This window comes from Nycticebus coucang, chromosome 1, assembly GCF_027406575.1.
Source record: "Nycticebus coucang isolate mNycCou1 chromosome 1, mNycCou1.pri, whole genome shotgun sequence".
Taxonomy (NCBI): domain Eukaryota; kingdom Metazoa; phylum Chordata; class Mammalia; order Primates; family Lorisidae; genus Nycticebus; species Nycticebus coucang.
The window spans coordinates 26,697,333-26,711,783 of NC_069780.1; the positions used below are offsets into that span (position 1 = coordinate 26,697,333).

A 14,451-nucleotide genomic window follows, 5' to 3' on the forward strand; every position below is an offset into this window, starting at 1 on the left:
TGATTGTTCCTGTATTTGAAGAATGGTTTATTTTTCAGTAATGGTACAAAATGATCAAGTATTAAAAATAATAGGAAACAGTTTTTGAATTTAATTGTTTGCTTACTGTGAGTTTTTTTTTTTTTTTTTTATGTTTAATTTTACAGAGTCAAGTAAAGAACAGTTTGCCAGCACAAACATTGCGGAAGAGCTAGTTAAACTCTTCAAGAAACAAATAGAGCATGATAAGAGAGAAATGATTTTTGAAGTTCTTGCTCCATTGGCAGAAAATGGTGAGATAATAAATGCACCTTTTGATTTTTGATCATGTAGACTTTCATTTTTTTCTAATATTACTAATTGCCAGGTATTTAACTCAAAACTGTTCCTTGTTTTATTAGTGATGTGGTTAATTTTTATTTTGGATATGTCTAACTTCAGCTATATTTACTTTATAATTATAATCTACATTGACCAAAGCTACTTTCCAAGTTCCTCTGATTTTAAAATCTTAGCAAAAGGTGCTTCTGTAGTTAACGAGTTTTTTGTGCCATTCTGGAAAAGATTGTTGAGATGGTGAACTTTTATTTCTATACAGCAAAGGTGATAACGATTAGTCTTGGACCTGCCAACAGTGAGGAAACTGGTAAACTGTTCTCTTTTAGAGGCAGAAAATCTTAAAATATGTACCCTAGGAGTGAGAATGAGTCAGAATAAAAAACCATATCAATAATTTTCCAAATACAGGGTCTAGATAATAAAGAGAACCATGCACGAGGAGACAAGACACAGTATCAGTAAGAACAGGCAATAGCAGCAAATCTCCAGGTACTAAAATTACTAGACATTGACTCAAAATGGGTATGCTTATTATGTTCAGAGTGTTAAAAGGCAAGCTTAAAAATTTTAGAAAGAAACTAACGACTTTAAAAAAGCAACAAAGCAGGTTTTAAAAAATGAAAATTCCTGGGCTGAAAAATATAACCAAATTTAGACTCTCTAATGGGTACTTGTAACAGCAGATTTGATAGATATAACTGAATTAGAGAAGCAATGAACTGGAAGACTGTACTTCATTATGGATTTCTTTCCAAAGAAAAAAAAACCAGTTTACTTGAAAGAGAAGAAGTACAGAGGATAAAGTGTATAGCTCTCATATTTGTGTTTTTTTGAAGTCCTAGATGGAGAGTGGAGAAGGGGGATTAGAAGGATGCATACAGAGGCAACGTCTGAAGAAACTTAGGCCAAAAATTTATCAGAAATTATGAAAGATACCAGAGATTCAAGAAGCCAAATGAACTCAAAATGTGATAAACATAAAGAAATCCACATCTACATGCATCATACTGAAAATGTGGATAACATGACAAAATCTTAAAAGTATACCAAAAAAATAGATTACCTTCAAAGGAACAGTAGTTCATCTGACAGCTAACTTCTAAAGAGCAACAATTATTTGTCAGATAAAAAGAAACTGATGTAGATGCAGAGAAGAATAAAGACAAAAAAAAAAAAAAAGCCCTAGTAAATATGTAAGTAAATCATGACCATTGCAGATATAAAATAAAAATAAACCATTGTGAGGTGTAAAATATACCACAAAATGAGCATATAAATCAGAGGAGAAGGCATCACCCATAGTTCAGTGGGTAGGGTGCCAGCCACATACACCAAGGCTAGCAGTTTCAAACCCGGCCCAGGCCAGCTAAAACAATGACAACGGCAACAAAGACAATAAAAAAATAGCCAGGCATTGTGACGGACACCTGTACTCCCAGCTACTTGGGAGGCTGAGCTGTGATTCCATGGCACTCTACTCAGGGCAACAGAGTGAGACTCTGTCTCAAAAAATAAATAAATAAATAAATCAGAGGATGCAAAAGGGTATTATTATGCAAAATAAAACCCCTGTATGTGCACATTATCTTAAGGAACTGTTAGACTCTCGTTACTCAATGATTCAACGATTTCAACTTTTAAGATGACTATCACAGTAATGTTTCCAAATAATACACAACTATCAAACTAATAGAAGGATTTATGGAAAGCTTTTTTAATGCTCTAACAATCCAAAGTAATAGAAGAGAATAAACAAAAAGGAACATGGAACATAGGAGACAAACAGAACATTAAAAATGTTGATTTAAGTCTTAGTATTTAAGTAATTAAATGTGTGTGGCCCAAATGCTTTAATTAAAAGACCTTTTGTCACAGAGCACAGTGGCTCATACCAGTAATCCTAGCTCTCCGGGAGGCGGAGGAGGGTAGATTGCTTGATCTCATTAGTTCGAGACTAGCCTGAGCAAGGGTGAGACCCTGTGTCTTAAATAGCCAGGCATTGTGGCAGGCACCTGTAATCCCAGCTACTCAGGAGGCTGAGGCAAAAGGATGGCTTGAACCCAAGAGTTTGAGCTTGTTTTAAGCTGTGACTCCATTGCACTCTACCAAGGGTGACAAAGTGAGATTCTGTCTTTAAAAAAAAAAAAAAAAAGACCATTTGTCAATTGGGTTTAGAAAACCAATTATACTTTTTGAAATAAACAACATTTCTTTAATACAAGGGGATTTAATAGATTGAGTGTAGAATGAAGAAACTATGCCATTCGAACATAAAGGTCATGATAATTATAGAAATATCAAAATAGACTAAGAGGAAAAGTCTTGCCAGAGGTAAAGATGGTCCAGTTCATTTGGAAGATACAATCATTGTACATTACCTCAAAACATATGAAGCAAAATATTCAGAACTATGAGGATAAATAGACAAATCCACAAGCATCATAGGAGACTGTAATGTCTCTTTGAGTAATTTATAGAACAAGCAGATAAAAAAAGATTTAAAAGATTTGAACAAGATGAGTAAGAAAATTTATTTAGTGGACAATATTTTAGAACACTCCACCCAACTACAGACCCCTTTCTTTTCAATATATATGAAACATGTAAGAACATGTGTGCTTGTCATGAAAGAAATTTCAAAGGATTGTAGTTATACAGAGTGTTTATCTGACCTAAGTGAATCATTTAGTAACTAATAATAAAAAAAATGCTAGGAAATCTACATATATTTAGATATTAAGAAATACACTTCCGATAACTCAGAAGTCAAAAAAAGAATCATAATGAAAATTAGAAGTGTTTCTAATAATGAAAATGAAAATACTATATCTCAAATTTTATGTGATACACATAGAGCCTACTTCAAGGGAAATTTTAGCTATATTTATAGCAAAAATATAATAAAAGGGTTTTTTTCTTTCTGAATAGATGCCCAGTAATGGGATTGCAGGATCAAAAGGGAGGTCTAGGTTGAGTTCTTTGAGGTTTCTTCATACTTCCTTCCAAAAAGGTTGTATTAGGTTACAGTCCCACCAGCAGTGTAAAAGTGTTCCTTTCTTTCCACATCTACAGTTTTGAGATTTTGTAACACAGGCTATTCTCGCTGGGGTTAGATGATATCTCAAGGTGGTTTTGATTTGCATTTCTCTAATAATTCAGGATGATGAGCATTTTTTCATATGTTCTCTAGCCATTTGTCTTCTTTAGAGAAGGTTCTGTTTATCTCTCTTCCCCATTGATGTATGGAATTGTTGGTTTTTTTCTTGTAGATTAATTTAAGTTCTGTATAGATCCTAGTTATTAAGCTCTTGTCTGATTCAAAATATGCAAATATCTTTTTCCATTGTGTAGGTTGTCTATTTGCTTTGGTTGTTGTCTCCTTAGCTGTACAGAAGCTTTTCAGTTTAATTAAATCCCATTTGTTTATTATTGCTGTTGTTGCTATTGCCACGGCCCTCTTCTTCATGAAGTCTTTCCCCAGGCCGATATCTTCCAGTGTTTTTCCTATTTTTAAGTCCTTTATCCATCTTGAATCAGTTCTTGTGAGTGGAGAAAGGTGCAGGTCCAGTTTCAGTCTTTTACATGTGGATATCCAATTCTCCCAGCACCATTTATGGAATAGGGAGTCCTTTACCCCCAGTGGACGTTTTTGTTTGGTTTATCAAACAGTAGGTGGTTGTAAGTTGTTGGGTTTCATTTCCTGGTTTTCAATTCTACTCCAAATGTCTGTTTTTCTATTTTTGTGCCAGTACCATGCTGTCTTGACCACTGTGGCCTTGTAGTACAGCCTAAAATCTGGCATGGTGATACCCCCAGCTTTGTTTTTATTACTAAGAACTGCCTTAGCTATATGGGGTTTTTTTTTTTGGTTCCATACAAAACGCAGAATCATTTTTTCCAAGTCCTGAAAATAGGATGTTGGTATTTTAATAGGGATGGTGTTGAATTGGTTAGATTGCTCTGGGAAATATAGACATTTTAACAATGTTGATTCTTCCCAGCCATGAGCATGGTATGTTCTTCCATTTGTTAAAGTCCTCTGCTATTTCCTTTCTTAGGGTTTCATAATTTTCTTTATTGAGGTCCTTCACCTCTTTTGTTAGGTATATTCCTAGGTATTTCATTTTCTTTGGGGCTATGGTGAAGGGAGTTGTGTCCTTCATTAGCCTTTCATCTGACTGTTGTTGGCGTATACAAAGGTAACCGACTTGTGGACATTGATTTTATATCCTGAGACATTACTGTATTTTTTGATGACTTCCAAGAGTCTTGTGGTTGAGTCTTTGGGGTTCTCTAAGTATGGGATCATATCATCAGCAAAGAGGGAGAGTTTGATCTCTGCTTCCATTTGAATGCCCTTTATTTTCTTGTCTTGCCTAATTGTATTGGCTAGAACTTCCAGCACTGTGTTGAATAGTAATGGCCATAGAGGACAACCTTGTCTGGTTCCAGTTCTAAGAGGAAAAGCTTTCAGTTTTATTCCATTCAGTAAAATATTAGCTATGGGTTTATCGTAGATAGCTTCAGTCAGTTTAAGAAATGTGCCACCTGTGCCTAAACTCTTCAGTGTTCTAATTAGAAAAGGATGCTGGATTTTATCAAATGCTTTTTCTGCATCTATTGAGAGGATCATATGGGCTTTGTTTTTGCTTCTGTTGATAATAGTGAATAACGTTTATAGATTTACGTATATTAAACCAGCCTTGTGTCCCTGGGATGAAACCTACTTGATCATCATGTATAACTTTATTTTTTTTAGTTTTTATTTCATAATCATAAGCTTAACTCTGCAATCCAGCTAGACATGGAGAGGAATAAGGAAAATATGTAACCAAAAGAACTGCAGTGCGAGCACAGAGATTATTGGCTAGGATTTTGTTGAGAATTTTTGCATCTATATTCATTAATGAAATAGGTCTAAAGTTCTCCTTTTTAATTGGGTCTTTTCCTGGTTTTGGTATCAGGGTGATATTTAGAACATGTTGGGAAAGATTCCTTCCTCCTCAATTTTTTGGAATAATTTCTATAATATAGGAACAAGCTCTTCTTTGAAAGTTTGATAAAATTCTGGTGTGAAGCCATCCGGACCAGGGCATTTTTTTTATTGGGAGATTTTTTTATTGTTTCTTTGATCTCAGTGCTTGAAATTGATCTGTTCGGGAGATCTATTTCATCCAGGCTAAGTCTAGGGAGAGGGTGTGATTCCAAATATTGATCCATTTCCTTCACATTGTCAAATTTCTGGGCACAGAGTTTCCTTTTATTATAAAGACACTTGTAGTAGGCTGTTTATTGCAGCTCAATTTACAATCACTAAAATGTGGAAACAGCTTAAATGCCCCTCAACCCAGGAATGGATTGGCAAGCTGTAGTATATGTATACCATGGAATACTAGTCAGTTATTAAAAAGAATGGAGATTTTGCAGCATTTGTATTAACCTGGATGGAACACATTATTCTTAGTAAAGCATCACAGGAATGGAGAAGCATAAATCCTATATATTCAACTTTGATATGAGGACAGTTAATGACACGGTAGGGCATGGAGGTGAGGGGAGAGCAGACAGAGAAGGAGGGAGGGGGTGAGGGAAAGGAAAACAAAGGAAAAAAAAGGGAAAGAAAATAGTGATTAATTCTCACATAAATTGGATTTAATTTTGACCAAAGTACATTACTTGAACATTAATTTTTAATTCAACTTGTTAATATGTTTAGGATATTGCATCCTCATTTATAAGTGAATATGTTTGTAATTTCCCTTTATAATAATATATTTTTCCAATTCTAATGTCCTGTATATCCAGATGAAGTACAATGATTTTGAAGTATTTCTTCTTTTTCTATTGTCTATAAGATTTGGCATGATCTGTTTTTTTGAAATTATCTTCCATTTTTAAATATTAGTTGTCTAATTTTTGAGACTTTGGAAAAAAAAATAAAAAGTTAACCGATGACTCCATACTGAACCTTATAGTCAGAGCATTCTATGATAGACATACTCTTATCTGACAACATGAATGTTATTGCAGCAATCATCTGATTTCTTTTCTGAATGTGTTTATCTTTGTTCGTTCTTTATGAGGTTTTTGTTTCTAGTCCTTAAACATTGTTATTAAATTTTAAGCCTTTTTAATTTTGTGAAGGCAAAAAGGGGAAACCAAATAAACACATGTATATATAGAGAGAAAATAAAACATATATTATATAAAATGCATATATTAGAAAAAGTTACATCATAGTGAAGATTATGTTGAAAGAAATATAAAGGGAAAAAAAGCTAAAATCAGTGAGTTCAGTATTCATCTTAGGAACGTAGGGGAAAGAAATTAAACATAGAAAAGCAGAAAGAAAGAAATATAAAGAGCTAAAATAAATAAGATAAAAATCTTATAATGCAATACAGTTACCAAAGTTGAATTTCTGAAAAGACTTAACAAAATTGGTAAATTCCTACAATGATAAATCAGGGAAAATGAAAGGGAAAGCATAATTAACCTAAATCAAGAATACAACAGAAGACCTTCTTTCACAGAGGGTGTTATGAACAATTTGATACTTTTTAAAGTGTGAATGACACAGAAAAAAGTAGAAAAGCTGAATAATCTTATTTTAAATTCTTCCAGAGAAGAGTTAAAGTAGCTATCTTACCAATTTAATGAGGCTAATGAAACCTTACACTAAATCCCAGCAAAGACAATATGTGAATGAAAATTAAGGGCTAGTCTCACCATAAACACAGATTTAGAGTTCCTCCCAAAATTTTAGCAAATCAACTCTAGTTATATATTTAAAAATTAATCGTACTAAATTGCATTTATTCTGAAAATGTAAAGCAATTTAGTATTCGAAATGTAATCAAAATAAAATTTTACCTTAAACATTAAAGGAGAGACATTGTATCTCTGATTCAAAAAAAAAAAAAAAAAGCATTTGTTAAGATTAACTACTCATGATTTTTAAACTTTTAGGAAACCAGCACTGAATATCTACTAGAAGCCTACAGAAAACATCACTCAGTAGTAACATAAAAAGCATTCCCTTTGAGACTGACAATAAGAAGGATCATCCCCTCTTCTGTTCAGTATTGTATTGCAGGAAATACCCAGTGCATTAAAGAAAAAATTGAAAAAAATAGAAGATAAAGAAAAAAGATTTCATAGAGAATATGATTGTATCTGTTCAGTTTAAAAGAATCTATAGATTAATCTTATAGATTTTTTAAAATTAGAATTTAGTTAAGTTTCTAGCCAAAAAGAAAAAATAAAAAAGAAAATTATGTTTCTGTATACCAGCAAAACCCAGAAGATGTTAAAGTGTCAGGTTTTAGAGGTGTCCAGCCCACAGGCTATGTGCAGATTATTTAAGGACTGTTTTGCTTATCTGTGTTGTCTGATACGTGAAAAGTATGCATGGGACTATTTTTTGCTCATCAGCTTTTATTAGTGTTTTTGTATTTAACATGTAGCCCCTAACAGCTCTTATTCTTCCAATGTGCAGCAGAAAAGAAAAAGGTTGGATACCCCTGAACCTTCAGGTTGGACTGCCATCTTCCAGTAATTCACCAAAATGGCAGATTCAAAGGAAAAGGGGAGAGGCATCCAATGTATGTTCTATAGACCTTTTAGAAAAGGATTTGTTCCTTTGGGCACATATTTGTATTTGCGAATCTGTAGGAAGGATGATGGAGACACGTAGAGAATGAGTTGTGTTGAAAAAGGGATGCCCCACAAATATCACCCTGACAAAACCGGAAGGGTCTACAGTGTTACCCAGCATGCTGTTGGCATTTTTTGTCAACAAACAGGAGCAAGATTCTTGCCAAGAGAATTGATGTGTGATCAAGCGTATTAGCCTCTCAGGAGCTGAGATAGCTTCCCAAAACGTGTGAAAGAAAATGATTAGAAGAAGAAGGAAACCAAGGAGAAAGGTACCTGAGTCCAACTGAAGCACCAGCCTGCTCTACCCAGAGACGCACATTTTGTGAGAACCAGTGGAAAGAGCCTGGGCCACTGGAACCGATTCCCTATGAATTCACAGCATAATAGGTGTAAAAAAAATTTAAACACATCTTGACTGTGAATAAATATATATGCATACACACGCATTTAACATAGTATAAATAATAAAATAACCTAAGAATGAACTACTAAAAGATGTACCAGATCTCCAGCAGGAAACTATAGAAAATCGTTGAAAGAAACCAAAGATCCAAATAAATATAAAGCCATATTACTTCTATAGATTGGAGACTTCAGTATTTGGAAGATGTTTTTATCTCCCCATGTTGATTTGTAGACTCAATGCAGTTCTAACCAAAATCCCAAAAGCCCCACAGTAGCCAAGATACTGTGAAAGAGAACAAGGCAGAAGAACTGGCTTTACTAGATAACAAATCACAATATTTTATTCTTATAAAATTCTACAGTAAGTTAAAGACAGTGTGGTATTGGTAAAAAGGTGGACAAGACCACCAATGAGAAAGAATAGATAACCCAATAGCATGCATTGATAGATGCTTATTTGTTTATCCCCAAAAAAGAAAACAGCATGGAAAACACAGTATTTTCAATTATGGGAAAAAATTCAACTAGAGATATTCCACATTTCATACTGTATAAAAAATTCCAGATTGGGTGGCGCCTATGGCTCAAAAGAGTAGGGCCCCGGCCCCATATGCCAGAGGTAGTGGGTTCAAATCCAGCCCCAACCAAAAACTGCAAAAAAAAAAAAAAAAATTCCAGATTGACCTAATTTTGAAAGTTAAAACCAGAAAGTTTATCTTAAAATAGAGGATAGGAAATAATCATCCTGGCCTTGGAATACAGAAAGTTTTCTTTGGTCACAAAAGGCTCTAATCTTAAAGGAAAAGATTGATATATTTGGTTATTTTGAAAGTAAAAACTTCCATTTTCAAAAGACACCATTAAGAGTGAAAAGCAAGACAAAGAATGAGAGACTATATTTACAACACGTGTAACTGACAAAGGGCTCTTATACAATACATAACAATACTCGAGTCATTAAGAAAAATGTAGAAAACCCTGTGGGGAAATGTACAAAAGATTTGAGTAGGTACTGGACAAAAGATAAAATCCAAGGGGCTTATAAACACACAACAATATGCTCAATCTTGTAATAATCAGGAAATGCAAAATAAAACCACAAAAAATAATACTGCTACATACTCGCTGGGAGGTCTGATAATACCAAGCGTTGATGAGAGTGTGGAGCAGTGAGAGTGTAAACGGATACAGTTTGGAAAATACTATCTGTTGGAGTTGGGGATACAAAGTTTCTATGATACAGCAGTTTCTTAGCCCTTTACCCAGAAGCATGTGCTCATGTGCACCAGGAGCCATCATAGGAATGTTCAAGGCAGCATTATTTATAATATCGAAAAACTAAAACCAGCCCATATCCATTAACAGAATGAACACATTGTAGTATATTCATATCATGGAAAAATACACAATTGTGAAAAGGAATGAAGACAGGTAGAGCCATTAATGTGGGTGAATCTTACATGTATGTAACATGCTGAAAGGAAAAAACCAACAATGAAAATTGCATATTGTATGATTCCATTTATATAAAGTTCAAAAAAAGGTAAAACTGTAGTTTTTAGAAATGATTACTTGGTGAAACAATGAGGGAAAGTATATAGAGTGATTATCACAACAGTGAGGGTTGTGATTTGAGAGGAGTGAAGGGCAGGAGTGTGGTCAGAAAGGGGAACGCACAGTCTGCCTTCCTGGGCTGTTGTAGCGAATTTCTTGATTGCAGTGACTGAAAACTTCTCTGGAACTAATCCTTTCAGTATCATCTGTGCTTTTCTTGATTTGTAAAGGGGAGTGATTCCAACACCATACGTTGGGATTTGTACAGTTCAAAGTTTTTAGTGTTTTTAAGGCTTGTTCGTCATGTTTTTTTAAATTCTACTCACCATACATTGCTAGCCCTAGCATTCTGTAACCAAGGAGACGCCCTACTTTTAGCCGGGCACAGCGCAATTGTACCTTTTAAAGAAATATTCGAGTTTGAATATTCTGCATATTCTGATTTCTATATTCAAAAGAAGATCAGTGATCTTAGTAATAGAAAAACGCTAAGTTTTCACACATTAAAATTGCCTGAAAGTCTGAAGTGTATATTTTTTGAAAGTCTTTGTTTTTCCTAAATGACAAGTTGAAACTGCCACTGCTGTGTATGTATGTATATATATATAACTTAGGGAAACCAATGTCTAAAACAAATTTCAAGTGAAAAATACAAATTTAAATTCCTGTAGCAAATGTATTTTCAAAGTTAATCAGCATTTAGCTTAAGAAATACCAAGTATACCCAAAGTATTTAAATAGACCAGGTTGAAATATAGATAAATAAAAGGGGATGGATATGGATACAGATATAAAGTTGGCAATGAAATAAGTGTTACGTGTCGGATTTGAGGGGTGTAATAGAAAATTGATTGTAGGGGAGGAAGTCCCTGTGAAGATCGTTTTTAAAAGTATAATTGGGATGTCATTCCTGTCTCTACAATACCTTATATTTTTGGTTATCCATCAGAGACCTTCAGAAGTTTTTTTCTTTCAACTTTTATTATGAACAATTTAAAACATTCAGAATAGAATATGTTTTTATAAACCAGCATGTACTCATCACCCAAGAAAGTGTTAAATCAATAAAAACCTGGCCAGCCTTAGTGGCTTATGCCTGTAATCCCAGTAGTTGGGGAGGCTGGGGCAGGAAGATTGCATCAGGCCAGAATCCAGGAGCTTGAGGCTGGCCTGGGCAATACAACAAGACCCTATCTCTACAAAAAAAAAAAAAAAAACAGAAAAATTAGCCAGGCATAGTGATGCATGCCTATAGTCCCAGCTACTCAGGAGGCTAAGGGAGGAGGATCACTTGAGGCCAGGAGTTTGAGATTATAGTGAGCTACTGATTATACCACAGCAACTCTAGCACTCTAGCCTAAGCAACAGAGCTGGACCCCATCTCGAAAGGGAAGGCAGGAAAGAAAGAAAGAAAACGTGAAGCTCCTTTTAAAGACATGACTTTTAAAGTTTCTAAAGTTCTAGATTAACTGCCCTAGAAAAATAACATTTATACAAATGTGAATTCAAATATATTTTTGATATAGGCTGAAATTTACTAATAGCTCTTCATTTTTTTATAACATTGCATTGAAGACCCATTATTTCATTTATTTTAATTTATTTTTAGAGACAGAGTCTCACTCTGTCGCTCTCAGTAGAGTGCTGTGGTGTCATAGCTCACAGCAACCTCCAACTCCTGGGCTTAGACAATTCTCTTGCCTCAGCCTCCCAAATAGCTGGGACTACAGGCACCTGCCACAATGCCCAGCTATTTTTTTGTTGCAGTTTGGCCAGAACTGGGTTGAAACCCGACACTCTCGGTATATGGGGCCGGCGCCCTACCCACTGAGTCACAGGCACCACCCCAGATTTTTTTTTTTAAATAGAGTTTCTATTTGCCAGGCTAGAGTGCAGTGATGTCACCATAGCTTACTGCAACCTCAAATTCCTAGGTTAAAATAATCCTTCTGCCTCAGACTATCTGTGCACCCACCATCCCCAGCTAATTTTTCAGTTTTATAGAGTCAGGGGTCTCACTGTGTTGCTCAGGCTGGTCTCAAATTCCTGGCCTCAAATGATCCTCCCATCTCAACCTGCCAGTGCTAGGATTACAGGCATGAGTCACCACACCCCACCATTATTGCCTTTTAAACATGAGCACACTATCTAGAATAATAGTCGAGTGATATTAGTTGCTTTCACAGCTGAGACTCAATTTGTTTAGGTGCTGCAAGACATTGTGAAAGGTGACATAATTTCAAAGGGAAAAATAAACTAAAGCCTTTGATTTAAGCTGCACTGTCAAGATAGTTCATTTTGAAACTCAAACCTTTTAAGATGTCATCTTATTCATGCATATTCTTGATTTCTTACAATTCTTCATAAGGGATTGCTTATATCAGAAATCCTAATTTATCTAAAATTTTGATTATTTTCTTCACATTGTTCTTTAGATGCTATTAAACTACAGCTGGTTGAAGCAGGCCTGGTAGAGTGTCTACTAGAGATTGTTCAACAGAAAGTGGATAGTGACAAAGAGGATGATATTGCTGAGCTCAAAACTGGTTCAGATCTAATGGTTTTATTACTTCTTGGAGGTGAGTTGTAATTTATGCTAGCCAAAGAATACAGTTATCAGATTTTTTTAGAATTTAAGTCTCTTGTGAAGATTCTATATTGGGCATTTTCTCATTTTCCTGTATCATATACCCTGTTAATACGACTGTGAAACCTTATAAACATGTCATGGATACCACTAGAAGTAATGAACCTGAAAACGAGAAGTCTTTGCTATCTTCCAGTATTTGAAGAGCTGTCATACAGAACACGTAGCTGTGGTACCAAAGGACTGAAAGGAAGATGGCTGCTTGGGACTTGAACTAAAAAAGTGCTAAACACTATTATCTAGTCTCTATTAAAAGTTTATTATAAAAAGATTCATTGCCTTTCCCGTTAGGAAATTAATAGTTTATGATATAGTTTCCCAGTTGAATATTCACTTAGGAATATGAACTTGTTACTCAATTATTTTTTTGTTTCATTTACCTCCAGATGAATCCATGCAGAAATTATTTGAAGGAGGAAAAGGCAGCGTATTTCAAAGGGTGCTTTCCTGGATTCCATCAAATAACCACCAGCTACAACTTGCTGGAGCATTGGCAATTGCAAATTTTGCCAGAAATGGTAAGTGTATTGGTTCCTCTTTTTTTTAGTTTCTCTTTTCTTAACAAAATGTCCTATTTTTTCAAGGTTTGCTTTGCCATCACATGTACTAAAATTGGAACAGTTCAGAAATTTGTATAAAGTGTATATATCCTACTTAGTTTTTTAGAAATCTGACGTACTTACAGTGACTTTCCTAAATTACATATTTTATGCATTTGAACTAAATTCTAACAATTTACAAGTCATGAACAGTAATTATGAAGTGCTTCTTTAGAATACTTAAGTCCTATACTAATATGCATCTGATCTCTCTTGCCTGGTGATTTTATTTTGAATTTAAAATTCTTGAGTATTCATTCCAGGGTTATTATGCCTCATAATAAAAGTTAACACTTTGATGCCCATAAAACTTAAATATAACTAATCCTCTATTTTAGGGTAGATACTTAATTTAGTTTAATATTTCAGAGGCATGTTTATTTATAAAATCTGGCACTTGTAAGAAACTCAAACTCAGTCAAACTCTACTGTGTTTAGGAGATAAGGGTTATTTTTCTTTTTAGTTTGATTTTATTCCAATATGAGCTATTGGTATATAGTATATTATAATGACTGAATTACTCTATGTTTACTCCCTTCTTTGGGGGAATAACTCTAATAATGAAGTAGCAAAATATTAATGATCAGCCATGATAACAAAGGTAAAGTCTTTTAAGCATGTGGTTTCCACTTCTTATGTATTATCAGGCTTTAAGGTAGGGATGTTTCTGGTAATTTATCTGATTTTTTAGTTTTATTTCTTTTAAATAAAATCAGACTTTATAATCAGACTTCTCACTCAGTAAATAGAAAACCTGTAAATCTGACAAGTAAAAGAATTGTTATTTTTTTTTTTATAGCTCTTTTTTCCTTCATATAGGTAGATAATGGGCAGGTATCAGTATTATAAAATATTTATAAACATTTTTAAAGAAAAATATTTTTGTTTTGTTCAGATGGAAATTGTATTCACATGGTAGACAATGGGATTGTAGAAAGACTCATGGATTTGCTGGACAGACACGTAGAAGATGGGAATGTCACTGTACAGCACGCAGCGCTGAGTGCCCTCAGGAACCTGGCCATTCCAGGTATGTAGAAAATAAAGTTCATTGTTAGGGGAAGATACATGTACTTACTCTGTGTAATTCGTGGACCTATTCTGACCAAGAAAAGAACATACTAGTCTGCAGACTCCCTTTTTTTGTTTGTTTGTTTGTTTGTTTTTTTTAACAAATGGAAATCAAACAAGGTCAGACAATTAAGTTTGCAAACTCATCCTAGAGAAAGTGCTGCATACCTCATTGCTACATATCACTACAGTCACTG

At 34.4% G+C, this 14,451-nt stretch overlaps 1 protein-coding gene and 1 long non-coding RNA gene across 6 annotated transcripts in view; one reads left to right on the forward strand and one right to left on the reverse strand.

The window, feature by feature from the left end:
- RAP1GDS1 (Rap1 GTPase-GDP dissociation stimulator 1) overlaps positions 1 to 14,451 on the forward strand; it is a 149,203-nt gene that overhangs the window by 114,467 nt on the left and 20,285 nt on the right. For all 5 annotated transcript variants that reach the window (XM_053553540.1, XM_053553686.1, XM_053553380.1 and 2 more), the window contains 4 exons: positions 147 to 272; positions 12,372 to 12,515; positions 12,970 to 13,101; positions 14,079 to 14,213. In XM_053553540.1, coding sequence (XP_053409515.1) covers positions 147 to 272; positions 12,372 to 12,515; positions 12,970 to 13,101; positions 14,079 to 14,213 — 537 coding nt within the window. The remainder of the gene's footprint in view (positions 1 to 146; positions 273 to 12,371; positions 12,516 to 12,969; positions 13,102 to 14,078; positions 14,214 to 14,451) is intronic.
- Positions 1 to 14,451, reverse strand: part of LOC128560194 (uncharacterized) — a 112,577-nt gene that overhangs the window by 56,280 nt on the left and 41,846 nt on the right. The window lies entirely within an intron of this gene.